Source organism: Nicotiana tabacum, chromosome 6 (assembly GCF_000715075.1).
Source record: "Nicotiana tabacum cultivar K326 chromosome 6, ASM71507v2, whole genome shotgun sequence".
Classification (NCBI taxonomy): domain Eukaryota; kingdom Viridiplantae; phylum Streptophyta; class Magnoliopsida; order Solanales; family Solanaceae; genus Nicotiana; species Nicotiana tabacum.
Window position 1 is genome coordinate 160886998 of NC_134085.1, and position 24685 is coordinate 160911682.

At 39.1% G+C, this 24685-nt stretch overlaps 1 protein-coding gene across 1 annotated transcript; it reads left to right on the forward strand.

Annotated features, from left to right (window-relative positions):
• Window positions 1-19034: 19034 nt before the first annotated feature.
• LOC107771390 (DNA polymerase epsilon subunit B-like) lies at window positions 19035-24115 on the forward strand. Its single transcript, XM_016590745.2, has 13 exons — window positions 19035-19394; window positions 19488-19668; window positions 20388-20541; window positions 20659-20790; window positions 21249-21326; window positions 21782-21886; window positions 21991-22071; window positions 22185-22315; window positions 22401-22495; window positions 22581-22680; window positions 22951-23065; window positions 23155-23265; window positions 23720-24115. Exons 1-13 carry the CDS (start codon window positions 19061-19063, stop codon window positions 23858-23860), a joined length of 1758 nt encoding a protein of 585 aa, XP_016446231.1. The 5' UTR covers window positions 19035-19060; the 3' UTR covers window positions 23861-24115.
• Window positions 24116-24685: the final 570 nt, after the last annotated feature.

A 24685-nucleotide genomic window follows, 5' to 3' on the forward strand; every position in this document is an offset into this window, starting at 1 on the left:
CCCGAAGCAAAATAATTTTTTAGAGCCAGAAATACAATATATATATATTTTTTATCTTCCCATATAAATTTTCATGACAAAAAATCTTAATTTTGTAAGGCTTCATTATCATTTTAATATATAATTTTTCTACCCGTTTTCCTTCTTAAGATCATGCTATATAACTCTGGAAATCTCCGTCCCCCACATTTTTAAAAGTTTCAGGTTAAGGAGGTAATCCTTTCACAACTCATTAGGAGTTCCATTTTATAAATAATAAGCTAATAATATAGTTGCACACCGAAGATTATTCTTCTATTTAGCTACATCCTTATATTTAGAAGAATATACAAAGACATACCACACGCTATTATCATAACAATTTTTGAATCAATTGCGATATGGATGGAATTCACTTTGATAAAATACAAACAAATTGCACCGTGTACTATACAACCAAGATTTCAGTCCATATAAAATTATATACAATTTTTAAATAGGTGAGTGATTAACAATATAAAACTAAATCTCATATAGTTAAAGAGAACAAAAAGAATGAATAGCATTTCATCAACAACTATAGATGATTGGGAGAAAACATACCAAGTTACCAACATTGAACATCTGATGATTTACTCCAGATCATTGATACGATGAACATGCTAAGTCGAACAATTACAATCTTTACCTTCTTTGAAGAAAAGATGGATGAACACATATATACAGCCGAGTGAAATTAGAACAATGACTAGAATAGTTTGTTCACTGGAATATTGTAATTGATAGTCTCCATAATAACAGTGTAAAAATATCCTTTAAGATCATTGTTTTAAAAAGTTGATTATGTGTCACGACCCGAATTTTTCCCCTTCGGGGCCGTGATGGTGCCTAACATTAAACTCGCTAGGCAAGCCAACGTCACAGTTTACTGCACCTTTTTCCTTTATCTTTCAGATGTTTAAGACTTAACAATATGAACCAACAGAAATAAATGCGGAAGAAACAATTTAAAAGCTTAACTTTGAGCAATAACGAAATCCGAAATAACATCCACCCAGAACTGGAGTCACAACTCACGAACTGTCTACGATTAATACAAGTAATGGTATGAAAGAAAATATACATCTGTTTCGGAGGAGTGAAAAAAGAATACAGTAAAGGTAGAAGGGGACGCCAGGGCCTGCGGACACCTGCAGGACTACTTTGGGTCTCCTTAACTGAAGGCAGCACCCTCGAACTCTGATCAGCCACTAGCTCCAAAATCTGCACAGAAAGTGCAGAGTGCAGTATCAGTACAACCGACCCCATGTACCAGTAAGTGTCGAGCCTAACCTCGACGAAGTAGTGACGAGGCTACGGCAGGGCATAATCAACATATATAACCTGCAACAGTTTATACTAAACAGAATGGAAATACGAAATGTAATAAAGCAATAACTGACATTAAGTAAATCTGGAATCCAACTGTTCTACTAGTATTCAGCTATAATCAATCCTTAAGGGTGTTTCAACATCACGATAATAGACTTCAACAGATATAAACACATAACAATAACTGATGTGGCGTGCATCCCGATCCCATCATATAAACAACAACAACTGTGTCAATATTCTCCCTTATTCCTCCCTGTTGTGGCGTACAACCCGATCCCACCTTTCCACCCTTATTACTTCTCAACACATATCACCCTTATTCCTCATGTTGTGGCGCGCAATCCGATCCTACCTGTTCACCCCTATTACTCCTTGATGAGGCGTGTAACCCGATCCTACCAGACAATACTGTTGCGACGTGCGACCCGATCCCAATGTACAAATCAACACCAATCACAAAACAAAGACAAGTGTTTCACAGATTAAGCCAAATCCTCCAATGTACTTATGCCTCAATTCACACCATGAAATATCACTACGTTTATGCAATTTACCAGTGTAAACTACTCAACGAAACCAACCAAGGTGCACCATAAGGCACCAATAAGCCAATATAAGCCAATAGTGTAATAAAACGGGACCATGAAATAATTAGATACTTCAAATAAGAGAGCAACAATTAATATGAAGCAATTAAGCATGGATACATTTATTATCAAGTAACAGTTAAGGCATGGAAACTGTTTAAGAAGGTAACAATTAAGACATGAATTAGTATAATAGGAAACGGTGAAGGGAAACAACTAAACATGGTAATTTGGTGGCGCATATGTACTCATCACCACACCTATATGCCACACACATGGAATTTCATATAGCAAATAAGTCGGGGATTCATATTCCCTCAAGTCAAGGTTAGACTAAACACTTACTTCAAGCCAACGGGTAACTCAATATTCAATCACCGCTTTACCTCTCGATTCCACTACCAATCCGCGTGTATCTAGTCATAATTTACTTAATAACATCAATGAATGCTAAATAAACCAATTCTAATGCATGAATATAGATTTTTCAATGTTTTCCTCAAAAAGTCAAAAATCGACCCCGGGCTCGCTTGGTCAAGACTCGAAGTTCGAACCAAAACTCAACTACCCATTCACTCACGAACCCAAATATGCAATTAGTTTTGAAATTCGACCTCAAATTGAGGTGCAAATCTCCAAAATTTAAAAATCCTAATTTCTACCCAAAAACACCCAATTTCCCATGAAAACCCTAGATTTTGAGATGAAATCATGTAAAAAGATGAAGTAGATTGAAAGAAATGAGTTAGAAGTTGTTTACCTACGATTTGGGGGAGAAGTTTTCTTTGGAAAATCGCCTATGGGAGCTTAGGGTTTGAAAAATTGAAAGAATGAGTTGAAATCCCATCAAAATCCCACTTAACAGGTCGCAGATGTCACAATTGCGACAGGAGCTTCGCAATTGCGAAGCTTGCAAATCCGAAACATGCTTCACATTTGTGAACCTATTGCATTGTCTGCTCCCTCGCAATTGTGAGCAATTTGTCCCAATTGTGATAATTGGCCCTCCCTGATGACTTCACAATTGCGAAGGGGGGGATCGCAAATGCGATCAAGTGCTGGCCTAACTTCTTTGCAATTGCGATGAAGTCCTCAAAATTTCCATGCCTGTTAGGCTCGCAATTGCGATACCTGACCTCGCAGTTGCGAGATCAGAGCCTATAGTAAAAACACCAGCTGCAACAGAAATTTTCTAAGTCCAAACTCACTCTGTGGCCTATCTAAATGTCACGACCCTAAACCCAAACCCGGTCGTTATGGCGCGTCTCGTGAAGACAAGACCAGCCGACATAACACCCAATTCATTTTATACAATTAAGATAACACAATTTAAGTCATTAACATGCGAATAATCCCAAAATAAAAGTGAACTAGTACAATTTGCGGAAACCAACACAGCCCGACATCGGGGTGTCACCAGTCATGAGCATCTAAACATGTGTCCAAGAGTCTGAAAGAGTTTTTACAGTCTATTACAGAACTAGAAATAGAAAGTAAGATAGGAGGGAGAAATATTGGGCTGTGAACGCCGAGCAGCTACCTAGTGGACTCCAAATGGCCTGCTGGGAATAATCAACCCTAACTGGCGGGACTTGAAGCTCCTGAATCTACACATATGGTGCAGAGAGTAAAGTGAGTACTCCAACTCAGTGAGTAATAACAATAAATGAAGGCTGGGCGATAAGAAATCAAGTAAAACACAACAACATGTTATAAAAAGGCAGTGTAAAACCAATAAAAAGGCAATAAAACAATAAAATCTTATAAAAACACCTTAGTTCCGTATAAGCTTCCTTAAAACACTTTTTTAACAGTTAAACAAGTAAATGAAAAGCACCTAGAAAAGATAAACACACAAAATCCGTCCCTCGGGCACAATGTCAACAGAATAAGCCCCTTAGGCAATAACATGGAACAATACGAGCCCTTCAGGCTATATCACATATCACACTGGGTACCGGCGCTCACTAGGGGTGTACAAACTCTGGGAGGGGCCCCTTACGGCCCAAGCGCAATATCAAGCCATCTCGTGGCATAGTCAATAAGCTTTTGGCCTCATATCAAGACACCTCGTGGCATAACAACTCAGGCCCTCGGTCTTATAATCATAAATCAGTACAACACTACTGCGGCGTGCAACCCGATCCTTTAATAATCCTCACAATATAGGCCCTCGACCCTACTCAGTCAGAAATCTCTAAAAGCCACTCGAGCACAGTAAACACATGATGCTAAGCCCAAAATATCATTTAAACTGTTTAAACAGAGTAAACATGGTTACGTTATGAAAATAGTAGAATATAGCATGACTGAGCACAAATATAAAATCAAAACAGTGAGGAAATAGCAGTAAAAATCCTCTAAGGGTCCAAACAGTTGGCACGAGGCCCAAATATGGCATGCAGCCCAAAACATGATGATAGCAAACAGTTTTTCAATAAAATACGCAGTAAAACAGTCATTCGGGATGGACTAAGTCACAATCCCCAACGGTGTACGACTCCACGTTCATCATCTAGCATGTGCGTCACCTAAATAAAGCACAACGATGTGAAATCCGGGGTTTCATACCCTCAGGACAACATTTACAATCATTACTCACCTCTATACGGTCCAAACTCTATCCCGAGATGTCTTTGCCTCTCGAATCGGCCTCCGGATGCTGCAAATCTAACCAAAATTAGTGCAAAACCATCAAATATTCTAAGGGAATAAAGCCCACTCGAAAGAAATCAAATTACAACACAAATCCCAAAATTGGCCAAACCCGACCCCTGGGGCCACGTCTCGGAATCTGATAATCATTACATCAATAGACTCCTTATTACTCCCCGAGTTCATTCATATCAAAATCACCAAAATCCAACCACAAATGATCCCTCAAATCCCTAATTTTAGGTCTCCAATTACAAGCCCTAGTTCTTTAATATTTAGGCTTAATTTCATGATTAATTAGATAGAAAACACATTAGAATTGAGTATTAAGTCCATAAATCTTACCTCCAAGTGTTCCCCCTTGATTCCCTCTTCAATCCCCTTCAAAAAGCTTCAAAATCGCCAAAAAATGGAGGAATTTAGGTTCAAAATCGCGTAAATGGGTCTTTTAAACATTTTGCACATACATTTCAATCCTTCTTCGCGTACGTGGTCAAAGCCTCGCATTCGTGAAGCACAACCTGACGTTGACCACATTTTCCTTCTTCACGAACGCGTCTCCCTTCTCGCGACCGTGAAGGCTCAGCTCCGCAACCCATCGCGAAGGCGGCTCCCCTCTCACGAATGCGTAGCTCAATGACCCCAGCCCTTTACGAACGCGGAACCTCCCTTGCGAACATGAAGGCCAAATCTTCAGCCTCACAAGCTAACCCTTTGCGGACACAAGGGCCCATTCACGAACGCGAAGGCCAACTGGTCTGCAACACACACAACAGTTTTTTACAATTTTCCACAACTTGAAATGATCCATTTGACCACCCGAAACTCACCCGAGGCCCTCAGTAACTCAACCAACCATGCCAGCATATCCTATAACATCATTCAAACTTGTTCCAACCTTCGGAACGCTCAAAACAACATCAAAATACCAAATTTGCATCGGATTCAAGCCTAAAAATTCTAAGAACTTCCAAATTTCGCTTTCGATCAAAAGGTCTATCAAACCACGTCCGAATGACCTGAAATTTTGCACACACATCCCAAATGACACAACGGACCTACTGCAACTCCCGGAATTCCATTCCGACCCCTATATCAAAATCTCACCTATCAATCGGAAAATACCAAAATTCCAATTTGGCCAATTCAAGCCTAAATCTACTCTAGACCTCCAAAATACATTCTGATCGCGCTCCTAAGTCCCAAATCACCTCCCAAAGCTATCCGAACCATCGAAACTCACATCCAAGCCCCTTAACACATAAGTCAGCATTCAGTTGACTTTTCCAACTTAAGCTTACTCAAAAGAGACTAAGTGTCTCAAACCTTACCAAGACCTCTCCGAACCCGAGCCAACCAACCCGATAACACATAATACAGCTGAACAAGGCAATAATAAGCAAAAATAGGGGAAATGGAGCGGTAATCATGAAACGACCGGCTGATTCATTACATCCTCCCCCTCTTAAACAAACGTTCGTCATCTAACGAGTCAAGAAACATACCTGAAGCCTCAAACAGGTGAGGATATCTGCTCCGCATCTCCCCCTTGGCCTCCTAGGTAGCCTCCTCCATGGGCTGACCTCTCCACTGCACTTTCACTGAAGCTATATCCTTTGACCTCAACTTTCGAACCTGACGCTCCAAAATAGCTACTGGCTCCACATCATAAGTCAAATCATCATCTAATTGAATTGTGCTGAAATCCAGAACATGAGACGAGTCCCCAATATACTTCCGGAGCATAGAAACATGAAATACCGGATGCACACTCGACAAGATGGGTGGCAAAGCAAGCTCATAAGCCACCTTCGCAATCCTCCGAAGCACCTCAAAAGGCCCAATGAACCGAGGACTCAATCCCAAATCTCATAACACCTTCATGGGTGAAACCTTCAACAGATCCTTCTCACCAACCATGTAGGATACATCCCGAACCTTTCTATCAGCATAACTCTTTTGTCTCGACTGCATTGTACGAAGCCTCTCCTGAATTACATTCACCTTTTCTAAAGCATACTGCACCAAGTCTGTCCCTAATAGCCTAGCCTCACCTGGCTCAAACTAACCGACTAGAGATCTACACCGCCTACCATACAAAGCCTCATATGGAGCCATTTGAATACTCAACTGGTAGTTGTTGTTATAAGCAAACTCTGCGAGCGGTAGGAACTGATCCCATTACCCTCCGAAATCAATGACACAAGCACACAACATGTCCTCCAATATCTAAATAGTGCGCTCGGTCTGCCCGTCCGTCTAAAGGTGAAAAGTTATGCTCAACTCAACCTGAGTACCCAACTCTCGATGCACAGACCTCCAAAACTGCAAAGTAAACTGAGTGCCCCTATCTGAAATGATGGAAACTGGGACACCATGCAAACGAACAATCTCTCGGATATAGATCTCTGCCAACCGCTCTGAAGAATAGGTAGTAAACACTGGAATGAAGTGGGCGGACTTGGTCAGCCGATCCACAATCACCCAAATAGCATCGAACTTCTTCAAAGTCCATAGGAGCCCAACTACAAAGTCCATGGTGATACGCTCCCACTTCCATTCTGGAATATCCATCCGCTGAAGCAAGCCACCCTGTCTCTGATACTCATATTTCACCTGCTGACAATTAAGATACCGAGCTATAAATCCCACGATGTCCTTCTTCATTCTCCTCTACTAATAATGTTGTCTCAGATCCTGATACATCTTTGTGGCACCTAGATGAATGGAATACCGTGAGCTGTAGGCCTCCTCCAAAATCAACTCTCGAAGCCCATCTACATTGGGCACACATATCTGTCCATGCATCCTCAACACCCCATCATCACCAATAGTCACATCTCTGGCATCATCGTGCTGAACTCTGTCCTTAAGGACAAGCAAATGAGGATCATCATACTGGCGCTCTCTGATGCGATCATAAGGAAGACCGAGAAATCACACAAGCCAATACCCGACTGGGCTCCGAAATATCTAACCTCACGAACCGATTGGCCAAGGCCTAAACATCAACTGCAAGAGGTCTCTCTACAACTGGAATATATGCCAAACTCTCCATACTCACCGCCTTCTGGATCAAAGCATCGGCCACCACATTGGCCTTCCTCAGATGGTACAAAATAGTAATATCATAATCCTTTAGCAGCTCCAACCATCTCCGCTGCCTCAAATTGAGATCCTTCTGCTTGAGCAAGTGTTGGAGGCTACGATGATTAGTAAACACCTCACAAGACACACCATACAAGTAATGCCTCCAAATCTTCAATGAATGAACTATGGCGGCCAACTCCAAATCATGAACAGGGTAAATCTTCTTATGGGGCTTCAACTGATGAGAAGCATAAGCAATAACTCTACCCTTCTGCATCAACACACGCCCAATACCAACTCTCGAAGCATCACAATAAACGGTATATGAACCTGAAGCTGATGGCAAAACTAACACTGGAGTTGTGGTCAAGGCAGTCTTGAGCTTCTGAAAGCTCTTCTCACACTCGTTCGACCACCTGAATCGAGCACCCTTTTGAGTCAACTTGGTCAAAGGCGATGCGATAGATGAGAATCCCTAAACAAACCGACGGTAATACCCCGCCAAACCAAGAAAGTTGCAAATCTTTATGGCTGAGGACGGTCTGGGTCAACTCTGAACCGCCTCTATCTTCTTCGGATCAACCTGAATACCCTGGCAGGACACCACGTGCCCCAAGAATGCCACTGAACTGAGCCAAAACTCACACTTGGAGAACTTTGCATAAAGCTTCTCCTTCTTCAATCTCTGCAATACAACTCTCAAATGATCTGCATGCTCCTCTTGAATACATGAGTATACCAAAATATCATCAATGAAGACTATGACAAACGAGTCAAAATAAGGCCGGAACATGCTGTTCATCAAATGCATGAACGTTGCTGGGGCATTGGTCAGTCCAAAAGACATCACCAAGAACTCATAATGACCATATCGAGTCCTGAAAGCCGTCTTAAGAATATCCGAGCCCCTGATCTTCTACTGGTGATAACCTGAACGGAGATCAATCTTGGAGAACAGTCTCGCTCCCTAATGCTGGTCGAATAAATCATCAATGCGAGGCAAAGGATATTTATTCTTAACCGTTACTTTGTTCAACTACCTATAATCAATTCACATCCTCATAGTGCCATCCTTCTTCTTCACAAATAGAATCGGCGCACCCCAAGGCGACACACTAGATCGAATGGACCCCTTATCAAGGAGTTCCTGAAGCTATTCCTTTAACTCCTTAAACTCTGATGGTGCCATACGATACGGTGGAATAGAAATGGGCTGAGTGCCCGGCACTAGATCAATACCAAAATCAATATCCCTGTCCGGTGGCATGCCCGACAGGTCTGTAGGAAACACATCGGAAAAATCCCTCACAACTGGAATAGAATCAATACTCGAAGCTGAGAAGTGAGGCCATCAACGAACCTCCTAATCCTCTCTCTCTATAGGAACCAACCAACCAGCATGATGAGCTAACTCCGAGAACCTCATCTCATACTGCATCACAGTTATCTCTCCCTGACGCAACCACTCGAACTTCCTGCGCAGCTCCTCTCTACCAGACTGTGGCACATATTTCTTCAAAAAGAGAATGGAAAACTGCTGCCAGGTTATGGGTGCTACACCAACAGGCTTACGCCTCTCATAAGCCTCCCACCAAGTGAAGGCATCTCCAGAAAACTGAAAAGTAGTGAAAGCGACTCCACTGGTCTCCAGAATACCTGTTGTACGAAGAATCCTCTGACACTTGTCCAAGAAACCCTGGGCATCCTCGCCGTTTGCAACACTGAAAGTCGGAGGCTGAAGTCTACCAAACCTCTCCAACTTGCGCTACTTGTCCTCTGGCATGGCAGGAGCTACATAGTCATGAGCAGCTGCAACCGACTGGGCTGGATGTGCCCCGGTGTCTGAAGTCCCTTCACGACCTGCTCGGGTGTGCGAGCGGCGGGAGTCTGAGTGCCTCCCCCGGCCTGAGAAGTAGTTGCGGCTGTAGTAACTGAGACCGCCTAAGCTAGGCCAGTGCATACCGATAAAATCTGAGCCAAGGCCTCCTGAAGACCCGGAATCACAATGGGCACAACTCTGGTGTTGCTGGAGTGTCCACAACCGGGGCCTGATCCTAAACTGGGGCGGCTGGTGGATCTGCAGGTGCTACCCTAGTTGTTGTGCGGGCTACACCCCTGCCCCTACCGCGACCTCGACTGCGTCCTCGGCCTCTAGTGGCCGCAGCTGGTGGTACTGGTGGTCGTCCATCCTGACCGGTAGTGCGAGTCCTCACCATCTGTGAGAGAATAGAATAATAGAAGTTTCATACTCGGATCAACAGATTCGCACGACAAGAATTTCAAGAATATAAAGGTTTTTCCTAAAGGTTCTGAAGCCTCTCGAGTATAAATACATACGTCTCCGTACCAATTCGCGAGACTCTACTAAACCTGCTCATGACTCGTGAGACCTATGTAACCTAGGCTCTGATACCAACTTGTCACGACCCTAAACCCAGACACGATCGTAATGGCGCCTCTCGTGAAGACAAGGCCAGCCGACACAACACCCATATCATTTTAAACAATTAAGATAACACAATTTAAGTCATTAGCATGCGAATAATCCCAAAATAAAAGAGAACTAGTACAATTTGCAGAAACCAACACAGCGTGACATCGGGGTGTCACCAGTCATGAACATCTAAACATGTGTCTAAGAGTCTGAAAGAGTTTATACAGTCTATTACAGAACTCGAAACATAAAGTAAGATAGAAGGGAGAAACACAGGGCTTCAAACACCGAGCAACTACTTAGTAGACTCCGAATGGCCTACTGGGAACAATCAACCCTCACTGGCGGGACCTGAAGCTCCTGAATCTGCATACAGGGTGCAGGGAGTAAAGTGAGTACTCCAACTCAGTGAGTAATAACAATAAATGAAGACTGGGCAATAAGAAATCACATAAAACACAACAACATGCTATAAAAAGGCAGTGTAAAACCAATAAAAGGCAATAAAATGGTGAAATATTATAAAAACACCTTAGTTCTGTATAAGCTTCCTTAAAAACCTTTTTAACAGTTAAATTAGTAAATGAAAAGCAGTTAGAAAAGATAAACACATAAAATTCACCCCTCGGGCAATAACATGGAACAACACCAGCCCCTCGGGCTATATCACATATCACACTAGGTACCCGTGCTCACTGGGGTGTACAAACTCTGGGAAGGGCCCCTTACGGCCCAAGCGCAATATCAAGCCATCTCGTGGCATAATCAATAGGCTATCGGCCTCATATCAAGCCACCTCGTGGCATAACAACTCAGGCCCTCGGCCTTATAATCATAAATCAATACAACACTACTACGACGTGCAACCCGATCCCTTAATAATCCTCACAACACAGGCCCTCGACCCTACTCAGTCAGAAATATCTAAAGTAAAACATGATGCTCAACCCAAAATATCATTTAAAGTGTTTAAACAGAGTAAACATGGCTGAGTTATGAAAATAGTAGAATATAACATGACTTTGTACAGATATAATATCAAAACAGTGAGGAAATAACAGTAAAATCCTCTCTAAGGGTCCAAACAGTTGTCATGAGGCCCAAATATGGCATTCAGCCCAAAACATGAGGATAACAAACAATTTTCAATCAAATACGCAGTAAAACAGTCATTCGGGATGGACTAAGTCACAATCCCCAATAGTGTACGACACCACGCTCGTCATCTAGCATGCGCGTCACCTCATTATAGCACAACGATGTGAAATCCGGGATTTCATACCCTCAGTACAACATTTACAATCATTACTCACCTCTATTCAGTCCAAACTCTAGCCCGAGATGCCTTTGCCTCTCGAATTAGCCTCCGGATGCTCCAAATCTAACCAAAATCAGTGCAAAACCATCAAAATATGCTAAGGGAACAAAGTTCACTCGAAAGTAATGAATTACAACACAAATCCCGATAGTGGCCAAATCTGACCCCCGGGCCCACATCTCGGAACCCGATAAAAATTACATCAATATACTCCTTATCACTCCCCGAGTTCATTGATATCAAAATCACCAAAATCCAACCACAAATGATCCCCCAAATCCCTAATTTTAGGTCTCCAATTACAAACTCCAGTTCTTCAATATTTAGGCTTAATTCCATGATTAATTAGATAGAAAACAAATTAGAATTGAGTATTAAATCCATAAATCTTACCTCTAAGTGTTCCCTCTTGATTCCCTCTTCAATCCCCTTCAAAAAGCTTCAAAATCGCCCCAAAATGGAGGAACTTAGGTTCAAAATCGTGGAAATGTGTCTTTTAAACATTATGCACATACATTTCAATTCTTCTTCGCGAATGCGGTCAAAGCCTCGCGTTTGCGAAGCACAACCTGACGTTGACCATATTTTCCTTCTTCGCGAACGCGTCTCACTTCTCGCGAACGCGAAGGCTCAGCTCCACAACCCATTGCGAATGCGGCTCCCCCTTCACGAACGCGTAGCTCAATGACCCCAGCCCTTCGTGAACGCGGAACCTCCTTCGCGAACGTGAAGGCCAAATCTTCAGCCTCACAAGCTAACCATTCACGAACACGAGGGACCACTCGCAAACGTGAAGGCCAACTTGTCTGCAACACACACAACAATTTTCTACAATTTTCCACAACTTGAAATGATCCGTTTGACCACCCGAAACTCACCTGAGGCCCTTGGGACCTAAACCAACCATGCCAACATATCCCATAACATCATTCAAACTTGTTCCAACCTCCGGAATGCTCAAAACAATATCAAAACACCAAATTTGCATCGGTTTCAAGCCTAAAAATTCTAAGAACTTCCAAATTCCGCTTTCGATCAAAAGGTCTATCAAACCACGTCCGAATGACCTGAAATTTTGCACACACATCCCAAATGACACAACGGACCTACTGCAACTCGCGGAATTCTATTCCGACCCCTATATCAAAATCTCACCTATCAACCGGAAACGCCAAAATTCCAACTTCGCCAATTCAAGCCTAAATCTACTCCGGACCTCTAAAACCCATTCCGATCACACTCCTAAGTCCCAAATCACCTCCCGAAACTATCCGAACCATCGGAACTCACATCCAAGCCCCTTAACACATAAGTCAACATTCGGTTGACTTTTCCAACTTAAGCTAACTCAAAAGAGACTAAGTGTCTCAAACCTTACCAAGATCTCTCCGAACCCGAGCTAGCCAACCCCGATAACATATAATACAACTGAACAAGGCAATAATAAGCAGAAATGGGGGAAATGGACCGGTAACTCATGAAACGACCGGCCGGGTCGTTACACCAAAACTCACCCGAGCCCCCGGGGCTCCAAACCAAATATGCACGTAAGTCTAAAAATATCATATTGACTTGCTCGTGTGATTAAATCATCAAAATAACATCAACAACTACGAATTTAACCTCAAATTAATGAAATTCTTTAAGAACATTGAAAATATCATTTTCTCAACTAAGGGTCCGATTTATATCAAATCAACTCCAATTCCTATCAAATTTCACAGATTTGACTTAAATATTATCTTAAGCCTGTACCGGGCTCCAGAACAAAAATACGGGCCCGATACCATCAAGAACACACACCATTTCATTTTCAAAAGTCTTTATATTTCCTAGCAAATAATTTTCTTTAAGAATTCTTTTCTCGGGCTAGAGACCTCGGAATTTGATTCCGGGTATACGTCCAAGTCCCATATTTTACTACAAACCCTACAGGCCCGTCAAATCATGGGTTCGGGTCCGTTGACCAAAAATGTTAACCCAAATCAACGTTAATCAATTTTAAAGGCTAAATTCTATATTTCTCTTAAAGTTCACATAAAGCTTTCTGGAAATGCGTCCGGATTACGCACGCAAATCGAGGTGAGACAAAAGGAGGTTTTTAAGGTCTCGGAACACAGATTTGACTTCTAAAACAAGAGATGACCCTTTGGGTCATCACATTATGGAGAATATTAATCAAAGCTTGAGGTATGTCAAGGACACTAACCTTAAAGATATTTTGCCCACACAATGATGAATAAAATTAGGTGTATCCCCTAGGATTCAACAAGCTCTTCCAGTTATAAAACTAGAAACAAAACTAGCAGAAATTTCAAGAAAGAAACCCAACATATAGAAAGAAGAAGATGATTCAGAAAGTTATTTAAGAAAGTGTACCTTTAGCTCTCTAAAGACCATGTATATATAAGCATTGCTCCAATGGCTAGTTAACGGCTAAATAACGACTAGTTTGACTCTATTAAATGTAAAATATTTTACTAAATAATAAGTAGATATAAATAATACTTCAAAGAGAAAAGATTTTCCAAACCATGGACATTGCTTTTTGAGATATCACTAATTTTCAACAAAAAATAGCCATAGTTTCAGAAGTGTCGAAATTTAGCAAATATTTTGTGTAAAGATAATATATGAACAAAAACATTCTTAAAAATCTGGAAAAATTCCAGCATAATATGTTGGAGTTCGAATTTTTTACATATGAAATTCCAGCATAATGTGCTAGAATTTTATCATGTGCTGGAGTTCCAATATAATATACTGAAGGTTTATCCGTATGAGCTCCGTAATCCAGCATATTATGCTGGAATTTTCCGTATTTCAACTAAAATAATGGCTATTTTTCAATAACTTTGCAAGGCGCTGACTATTTTTTGATTACTAGTCCGAAAACTGGCTAGTCCATGCTATTTTCACCCGCAAATTTATGCTGAAATTAATTCCTTTGGCACGTCTCAGTCGATTAAGAGGACATAATTATTTAATTATATTCACTTACATCATAATAAAAATTATCTATTATTATTGCATTTTTTGTAATAAACTGTAAGTGATTACCATAGCACACAAAAAAATATACACCTAAAGAGCACCTCTATCTCATAACCATCTTTCAAGAGGGGTATTATAAATATAAATGCCTAAAACAGTTAATTTATAAAGGTTACTCGATTTTATTTTCCAGACTAATAATTTCACTAGTTATCTAAGATTACCTTGAATAATGTAATTTTTTAAAAAAGTTTACATTATCTACACTATTACACCATGATTTTTTTGCGACTTTATTTATTCTACACATGACGTGGAAAGTACGATTTAAAAGGATTTGACGTGTTTAGAAATTTATTTTACATACTATATATATTGTACGTCAATTATAGGTTATGTATATAAGCCCAAACATGGCGTATTAGAAAAGTCAGGCTTGTGTTCCAGCAATTTCGGTTAAGATACGACATGTAACTAGATCACTTTGTGACTGACTTTTCTCCTAGTATATGGAGCCTTTTGGGGATAAATTATATATGAAATCGAAGGCCTATGTATGTAGTTTCCATTGCATCAGACTGCACATCAATATGACTTCATAATAAAGAGTTATGAGCGTCCGAAGTAAGCTGCCACAACGTCACTGGAGTATTACGGCAAAAGCTGGCAGGTTACTAGGCCAACTTACATGCCAGTTTTCTCCCAATCCATAGGGAATTTAGTGATGATTCAAACATGATAGTTGGAGTTTGTTGAATCTAGTTTTCATAACATTAAGCCGTTTGTTGATACGACGTCGGAGTACGGAGAAATGAGGGTTCAAAGCAGGTTTACTCAAACTGCCAAAAAGCAGCTTAGTCACCTACTAGCTTAGTGAGGCGGTGGCTTTCTGTATTCAGTTTGTTCTCCAATTTTTCAGAACATATCCAACACATTTTAAGGTAAAATAAGTCCCCAAATATTCTCTCATGTTCTCCTTGTAAATTATCCAAAAAATTCAGTAACTTTGGGTAGAATAATTTATACAAGACTTGAGAGGCGTGGGGGTGTTCATGTTGTATCTCCTACTTAAGTTTTAAGGAGTTTTGTTTGTTGAAACCAATCTTAATTTGAAGGAAACCTTGCTGTAATATTTCAAGAACTAATTTTGATAAGGATTTGAAGCAAAGAAAGGCAAAAGTATGTGAGGTTTAACTTCTTTCTACATAGGCATGAGTTTTTTCAAGTCACAACTCATTTGCTTCATATGATTCTTGAGAAAATATTATTCAAGTATGAATCTTTCCTTGTTTTTCTTAAAATACGAGCCTTGATATTCAGCCATAATCTATTTAAAAAGCTCAACTTCAAGACTTTGTTGTATGTAAGGTTCACCTTTCTTCTTTGGAGGCATGAACTTGCCAAATACGATAAAATTGATCCCTATGAGACACTGAATCCGATTATGAGTTTTTCTTGTTTCTTGCTTAGTTGCGAGCTTTGAAACTCAGTTATAATCTATTTTAGAAGCTCAATTTCATGTCTTGGTTGTGTTTTGATGACCTATACTTTGTTGTAAGCTTATACCAGTTCACTAGAAATTCCCCGTACTCGAGCTCTGAGGTTCGCAATTGAGTGAGTGTTGGCTATTGCTTGAGGTGTGCAACCCATCGTGGTATATAATGGACTCTTTGAGGTCCGCAATTCTATCTGGCCAGGAGTTAGTTTGAGAATCTAAAAGGTCCATTTATGTACTATGATCAGCCCGCAAGTCCGCCACAATTCCGTTAAGCGATGACTATATATATGTGTGCATAGATAGTATGGATGTGTACGTGTTTAGACACATGTAGATGATGAACATAGCATGTTCCGTATATTGGTTTAGCACTCTATAATTATACATGAGATATACATTTAGACTATTAGACTCATATAAATATAGATATTAACTGTCAGACGCATAGCGTTCAGACGCACGAATGTTCAGACACATACGTTCAAACACATAGTGTTCAGACGCATGAATCTTTTCTTGTTTTTCTTAAGATATGAGCCTTGATATTCAGCTATAATCCATTTAAAAAGCTCAACTTCAAGACTTTGTTGTATATAAGGTTTACCTTTCTTATTTGGAGGCATGAACTTGCCAAATACGGTAAAATTGATCCCTATGAGACTCTGAATCTGATTATGAGTTTTCTTTGTTTCTTATTGAGTTGCAAGCTTTGAAACTCAATTATAATCTATTTTAGGAGCTCAATTTCATGTCTTGGTTGTAGTTGGATGGCCTATACTTTATTGCAAGCTTGTACCCAGTTCACTAAAAATTCCCCACACTTGAGCTTTGAGGTTCGCAATTGAGTGAGTGTTGGCCATTGCTTGAGGTGTGCAACCCATTGGTACATAATGGAATCTTTGAGGTCCTCAATTCTCTCTGGTCAGGAGTTAGTTTGAGGTTCGAAAAGGTCCATTTATGTACTATGATCAGTCGGCAAGTCCGCGACAGTTCTGTTAAGCGACGATTATGTATATATGTGTGCATAGATAATATGGATGTGTAAATGTTTGGACACATGTAGATGATGAATGTAGCATGTTCCATTTATTGGTTTAGCACTCTATAGTTATACATTTAGATTTTTAGACGTATATAAATATAGATAGTAACGTATATAAATATAGAGAGTAACCGTTCAGACGGTAGCATTCAGACGCAGAGCATTCAGACGTAGAGCGTTCAAACACATAACGTTCAGATGCATGATTGTTCAGACACATAACATTCAAACACATTGAGACCATTCATATGGATATACATGTTTGGGCGTGCATACGCCATTGAGTGAGATAGCGTTCAGGAACTTGTATAGATTATGATAGTGTGTATACAAATATGAGAGATACCACATATGTAGATCTGATATTACTAGTATGATAACAAATTCAGAAGTAAGTGATGCACTTCAGTTATATTTTGAGCTTCTTTATGTTACTCTTTATTTCAGTAAGGATGGCAGTTCTAGAGTATGCCATATGTTTCATATACATTCTCAGCCCTTCTGATATACTTCAATTACTTTCTTGTTTCTTGTATTGTCTTTCTAGGCTAACGTATAGACAGTTCAGAGAAGTGCTTGTATTTGAGTTATATTATTACTGTCCATGATATTACTTAGTTTCTTTATGATTATATTTTCATCTTACATACCTAGTACATCGGTCGTACTGACGTCCCTTTCTCCTGGAGGACGCTGCATTTTCATACCCGCAGGTCTAGGTGGTTCGAGAAAAGATAGACATTAGTAGGACAACATGTAGCAGACTCGAAGGGACTCCTTTATTCCGAAGTTGTGAGTACAGTGGTATGTCTAGTTTAATATATAGGTATGGCGGGGCCTTGTCCCGTTCTTATCTTCATTAAGCAGTTATTCTTAGAAGGCTTGTAGACATGAATCATCTGATTTAGATATAATTTGTATAACAGTCATGTTAGGTCTTATCGACCATCCAGTTGTGTGAAATCCTAGTATATAGTATGTTTCTCCTTTAAAGCTTTATTTATGATTTTGGTAGTTTATATATGAGTATGAGATAGTAGGTTAGTGGTAATCGGTGGTTAGCTCCAGTTGCCCGTCGCGACCCTAGGATGGGGTCGTGACATACATATAAACTTAGGACATGTTTGTTCATAGATTTTTTTTCCTCTCTGATTTTTCAAAAAAAAAAAAAACGTGTTTGTCCATGAAATTTTGTATGTTTTTGGAGATTTTTCGAAAATGAGTTTTTCAAAAACCAAAAAGTGGGTTTGACAATTTTTTCAAATTTATCGGAAAAACTTTTTCACCATTCACAAAGCTGCAATATTTTTTCAAGTGAAATACATATCCAAACAAAAGTTCAAATTTCAAATACCATTTTTCAACTTAACTCCAAATACAACCTTTTTCAAAATTTACAATTTTATGTCCAAACGCCTGCTTGAACCCTTCCTTGCAAGTCTGGTAAATATATTCCAAAAATGCTGTCTACTCATCTCTTTTCCTTTTCTAGTATAGTACTACTACTATATTGTCGTTAATATGAAACTTTTATTCTTCCATTATAATTACCGATAAATATGGGAGCAATTCAAAAATAGTCAGATTTACAAGTGGTCATTCAAAAATAATTATAATTTTAAAAGTAATCGAAATTTAGCCACTTTTCATATAAAGATAAATCTGAATGAAAACATTGATGAAAATCCGAAAAATACTCCAGTATAATATATTGGAGTTCCAACATAAGTATACTGGAACTTCAGTATAATATACTAGAGTTCCAGTATAATATACCGGTCCAACATAATATATTGGAGATTGGAGCACCTCTCCGGTATATTATACTGGAACTTTCCGCGTGTTGGAATTCCAACATAATATGCTAGAAGTTCATACATGTGCACCGATCTCCAGTATATTATGCTGTAACTTTCTGTGTTGCAGCAAAATAGTGATTATTTTTCAATGACTTAGTAAACGCTAGCTATTTTTGAATGACCAATCCAAAAACTGACGACCCGTGCTATTTTTACCATAAATATGTGTGTCGGAGCATTACCATACCCATCAAAAGAAAGAAAACTGGAAACGATATAAAGTAATTACAATGATGGATTTCCCGCCAAAATTGCGCAGACAAATACCTAAAAGCCGTCTCCCGCCTACACCACCACTGATATTAGATCCACAAACAGTCAAGAGAGAGAGAGAATTGCAAACGAAAATCTATAGGTCCAGATACAGAGAGAGAATTGCAAACGAAAATCTGCAAAAAATGAGTGGAGTTGTAAGGAACAAAGTACAGAGGAAGTTCAAGATGCGGGGTTACTCTCTCAAAGTCGACGCTCTTTCCGAAGTCCTCTCTTTCCTTTCTCATTTTCCTTCCGATGCCCTTGACGACGCTCTTGAACTCCTTCTCGATGAGCTGCACCATCTCTCTTGTCCGTACATCAAAATTTACCCCCTTTTGTTTTCTTTTTTCCTTTTTTGTTTGTTCTACTTATTATTGTTCAATTTTGTTTGATTTCGGGCAGTGAAATCAGCGATTCTGGACAGAGAGCCGGTTCATAAAGTGGCGACTCTTTTATTGGAGGCAGAAGCCGCTGTTGAGGAGAACCCTAGCTCCAGTTCATCACCTGCTTCTGCCCTTCGTGTTACTGATGCTTTTATTGTTCCTAAATTCCGATACGATCCTGTTAAGAAGTTCTTTCACGAGTATGATACCCTACTCTTTTATCCATTTTTTTCTCTGTTGAGAAAGCAGTAATCTTTATACTAGAAAGGTTTGTTTTCTCATATTAACTCATGAAAGTTACTTGGTTTTTGACCGAGAACTCTATTGCATTATTTATAGCTTAGAAATAGGTAACACCTCTAACAGCCCCTTGCAAATCTGAAAGAAAAGGACTAAAATTTAGAGTTTTTTTTTAAGGGAAAATCGTGGAGAATTTTGTTGGGGATCAAACTGGGTTTGTTGTTGTTGTTGGAGAATTTTGTTAATCCAATATTATTGAAGTAACAGCATAAACTAGAAAATGTTTAATGTCTGACTTTAAAGAACTTTAACTGTTCCATTAGAATTTAATTGTAATTGGAACTGTTTCATTGGAAATTAATTAGAGTCTAAGACACCTTTTCCACTTGTTTAAGTTGATGTACTGAAAAGTTAGTTCTCTTTTTGAATTGGTATACAAGTTGAGGAAACCAAAAGCTTATATTTGATTTTTATTTTTTATTAGTAACTATTACAATAATTAGTTCAAATCTTGGTAAAACACAAGAATTTCAGTCCTACAATAACTGGATACAAAAGTATGTAGCACTGTTTTCTTCCAAGTTGCATGTTTTACTTAACTTTCTGTAAGATGTGTATAGTTAGAGCTCCTGTGCCTAATAATTTCAAGTTAAAACCAGAATTCCTTTTCTATGTGTAGGCACACAGGGCGGCTTCCCATTCATGGTGATGCCTCTGCAAAAGCCACCTTATATAAGGATAGATTCCTCTTATTATTCCAGAGGTTATCTCGTGATCCACGGTTTTCAACCCTTGCTTTTGATGCCCCTACTTCAGAGTATGGCAGCTGTGAGGTGAGTAGCAATCGTGATCCTAGTTTAGATTCACATCTCTCTAGATGGACTGCAGAGCTGTGGTTCTCAAGTTTCTGTGCAAAATGATGCTCACGGTAGGAAAATGTTTGTCTGCAGATATCTCCCATTCAATCTCTTGTTGGGCGAGTAGGGAGAAGATGGATAATGGGTGTAATATCTCAGTTGGAGGATGGTCATTTCTACTTGGAAGACCTTACTGCAGCTGTCGAAGTTAATTTATCGAGTGCAATATCCTTTTCAGACGTTTTTATCTCATTTCACTGCTCATAATAGTTGATACAAGAACTGTGCTACTGTTATGAAGTAGAAGGCTAATATACTTGAATCTGAATAGTTACCGCTCATTATTTTTTCTCTTCTGATGTTTAATCGCTACCATGTTTGTTTATTTCTTTGAGCTCTTTAGTGATCTTAGAAATTAATCCATTTGTTTATGCCAGATATGCTTCGTTTCCTAAAACCCTTGGTTGCAATTTTGCATTTGGAAATATCTCCTTTATTAGTCTTAATGTTTTATAATTTCACTTCTCGGTTATGTATGGATTATGCCTTACATGTGTTCCATCTTATAGTAGAAGGAAAGCAAAATGAATCTGTTTCCTATTTGTAGATAACAATGCTTAAAAGCTGTGTCTTACAGTTGCAGTATTTGCAATCACATGCTGTGTATCCATAACCTGCAGTACAAGATAACTACAGGTTTCTTTGCGGAAAATACAATAGTCCTGGCAGAAGGTGAAATGCAGTTGGATGGTGTTTTTCAGGTCCATTCTTGTACCAAATCTCTTTTTTGAAATATAAGTTTGAAACTGGATAAGTACTTCGAGAAGATGCCGATAAATATTCAGTAGCAACTAGCAACCTCAATTTTCATACTTTGTGGTGCATAGGCTCTGAGGGAGTTTCATTATCTCTCTTTTAGTTTCTTATCATCTGATGAACTAACTGCATGGGAAGTGAGATGAGCTCATTTAGAACCAATTTATATTCCTATTCCTACAAGTGAAGAATTCGATAAAGCTTGCCTAAGCTGACATGTTTTAATATTTTTATTCTGATGTGACTATTCACAAATTAGCAACTTTAGGCAATTATTGTACCAAAAGTGATATAAGCCACACATTAGTTTCAGTGCCAAAATTTTGGGCTGAGTTTTGGATATGTTAATATGAAGGTGGTTTAATTATACTGTAGCTAATTTTCTAAAAGTATCGTGCAGGTCAGGACATGTGGATTTCCTCCATTAGAGGACAGAGAAAAGTCCATGGCATTTTTTTCAGGACTAGACTTCTTTGGTGGTGGTATTCTTACCAAAGAGGAAACTGTATCCTTTGACTTGGTTCAATAATAGAAAAAATGAAAACACCATAGCAAATCTATTCATTGTAGCTAAAAGTGGATATGAAGCTTCCCTAACTTCTGCAACAGCTTAGACTTGCAGAGCTGGAGAAAAAAGCTGTGAATGACATGTTTGTTATACTATCTGATATCTGGCTGGACAATGAGGAGGTATATATGCTTCTTTTTTGCTCTTGTAACCCTCTCTTTCTTGTTTTAATACGTTTGGACTGCTTATGGTTGCGGGTTGCCTGATCCACGATTCTCGCCTATCCTTAGAGAAGACTTTGGGAAATCTGGAGACTATCCTCAATGGTTATGAAAATGTAGAGGTGGTTCCTTCTTTATTTGTCCTCATGGGAAATTTCTGCTCTCAGCCATTTAATCTCTCCTTCAAGTCGATCTCAAGTCTCAGGCAAGTGCAAACATAAAATTTAGTTGTATTACTGCTATGGTTATTTGTTGGTAAAGGAAGTGACAAATAAACATAATATTCACAGGGTTCAGTTTGGAAAGCTTGGGCAAATGATTGCCTCGCACCAACGACTAAAAGAGCATAGTCGATTTCTGTTTATCCCTGGTCCAGATGATGTAGGTGTGTTGATAAATCATCACCATTTGTCAGTTAAGCTTCTTTACCAACTTAATAAAATAATGCGAATTTTTCCTCGTGTCTCCAGGTCCTTCAACAGTCTTACCCAGATGTCCTTTGCCTAAATACTTAACTGAAGAACTTCAGAAATATGTTCCCAATGCAATATTCTCCAGTAACCCATGCAGGTATCCTTTGTTTGGTGCAAACTGAGTTTTTGATTAAACAGCAAGCGCTTAAACTTTTAGCCTTTTCTCAATTCTGTTAACAAGATCTTCCCTCATTTGCCCAATCAAAATGAGCATAATCAAAATCTTCAAGAAGTCATACAATCTGTCATGTTAATGTTGTGTGCATTCTGGGTGCTTTGGTACCACAAAAGATTGCATCTTCTGCTGAAATGTGACTATCATATTATTGATGAAGTGGTGCGTTTCTAACTTTTCATGTTGAAACAGAATCAAGTTTTATACCCAAGAAATTGTACTATTCCGCCAAGATTTGCTTTATAGAATGCGAAGGTCATGTCTGATACCTCCCTCAACAGAAGAAACCAGTGATCCATTTGAGCATGTAAGAGCAGTCTTCATATTCTTAATTTAGGATTTCTTTTGGCATCACAGATAATTGAAATTCAGGGTGCTCATTTTATTTTCTTGCAGCTTGTTGCAACGATAATACATCAGAGCCATCTCTGCCCCCTTCCTTTGGCAGGTCAACCCATTATCTGGAATTATGATCACAGTCTACACCTTTATCCAACCCCGCATACGGTACTTTCCTCTTTCTTGTGTATATAGAATCTGTAGAAAACGCAGTCTTCAAAATTTATTTCCATCAAACAATGTTTTTATGATGTGCACATATATGTTCCTATTTAAGCTGTGATGCTAAATCACCAATATCTACCCCGAACTTGAGAAATTACATAGAACTAGCAATTGAAGTATCAAGATTTGGTTTTACTTTGACACCTCAGAGGTTTTCCTAATTGCTGAAAAGCCGACTGCTTCCTTCTATTGGGACCTAACGTATAATACTGGAACATATCTGATTGCAGAATCATGACTGAAGTTATGATCTTGTTTCACAATGATCCACACGTGGTTAAATAGTTGAATAGGTTGTCTCAAGTTGAGAACTTCATTTATTATGACCTGAAACTGATAACAGGATAACCTGAACTAAATTTTAACTGATAAAAAATGATCTGATATTTTCTAACAGATAGTGTTGGCGGACAAAAGTGAGCAGAAGGCCTTCAGGTACACTGGAGTTACATGCTTTAATCCTGGTTCCTTCTCAACTGATGGCACATTTGTGGCATATCGGCCGTGCAATCAGGAAGTAGAACTCTCAGCATTGTAAGCATCAACTTCAAGCTGGCACCTTAGCTTTGTGATTAACTGGTTGGTGGCTAAAGTAGCCTCAATTGTCTTTTGAATCTTTCATTATCTTTTTCTGTCTATATGAGGGATTTCTGTATACTAATTTATTGTCTGTTAAGCCCATAGGATACTCATTCTTATAGGTTGTAGCTCATGTAAGCCAATTTACTATCAGTTGGTTATCAAAGTGACAAATAATCTTTCTTTGGATGAACATTTTTAGTTGATGTTATTTTAATCGATTCTTCTTCTAACCTTCCAAGTTAAAAGGCAGAGGATATCTCCATATGAAGTGTAAATTTGCAGAAACAGATTAGCGGAGGCGATTTTTATATTGAAAACGGAACAGTTTGTGAGGCTTGTACCAAGTCATATTAGTGTACTATGAGGTCAGGTACACTAGTGTAGATATTTTTGGGCGATTTGCAAGTCCTACCCTATATTTATGCCACTTTTTAACCTATACCCTATTTTTAAAAACTATTGATTTCGTAACCAACTAACAAAAAATCCGTAATAATATGACCATTATACCCCTTCCAAAACATATAAAAGATGCATCAAGCATACCAAATTCAAATTCTAGATTGCCTCCGTATCTCCTCCATCACTCCGTCTCTCCTCAGATTGCTTTTCGCAAACCAGATTTGAACCAGATTCAAATTCAAAATTACAAAATATATTGTAAGTATTCAAATTCATCTTCAGAATTCAAAATAGTTTTTGAATTATATGTTTTCTGATTGATTGATTGAAGTTGTTTGACGAACTTCACTGATATGCTGAATTTGTATTCTAAATCTGT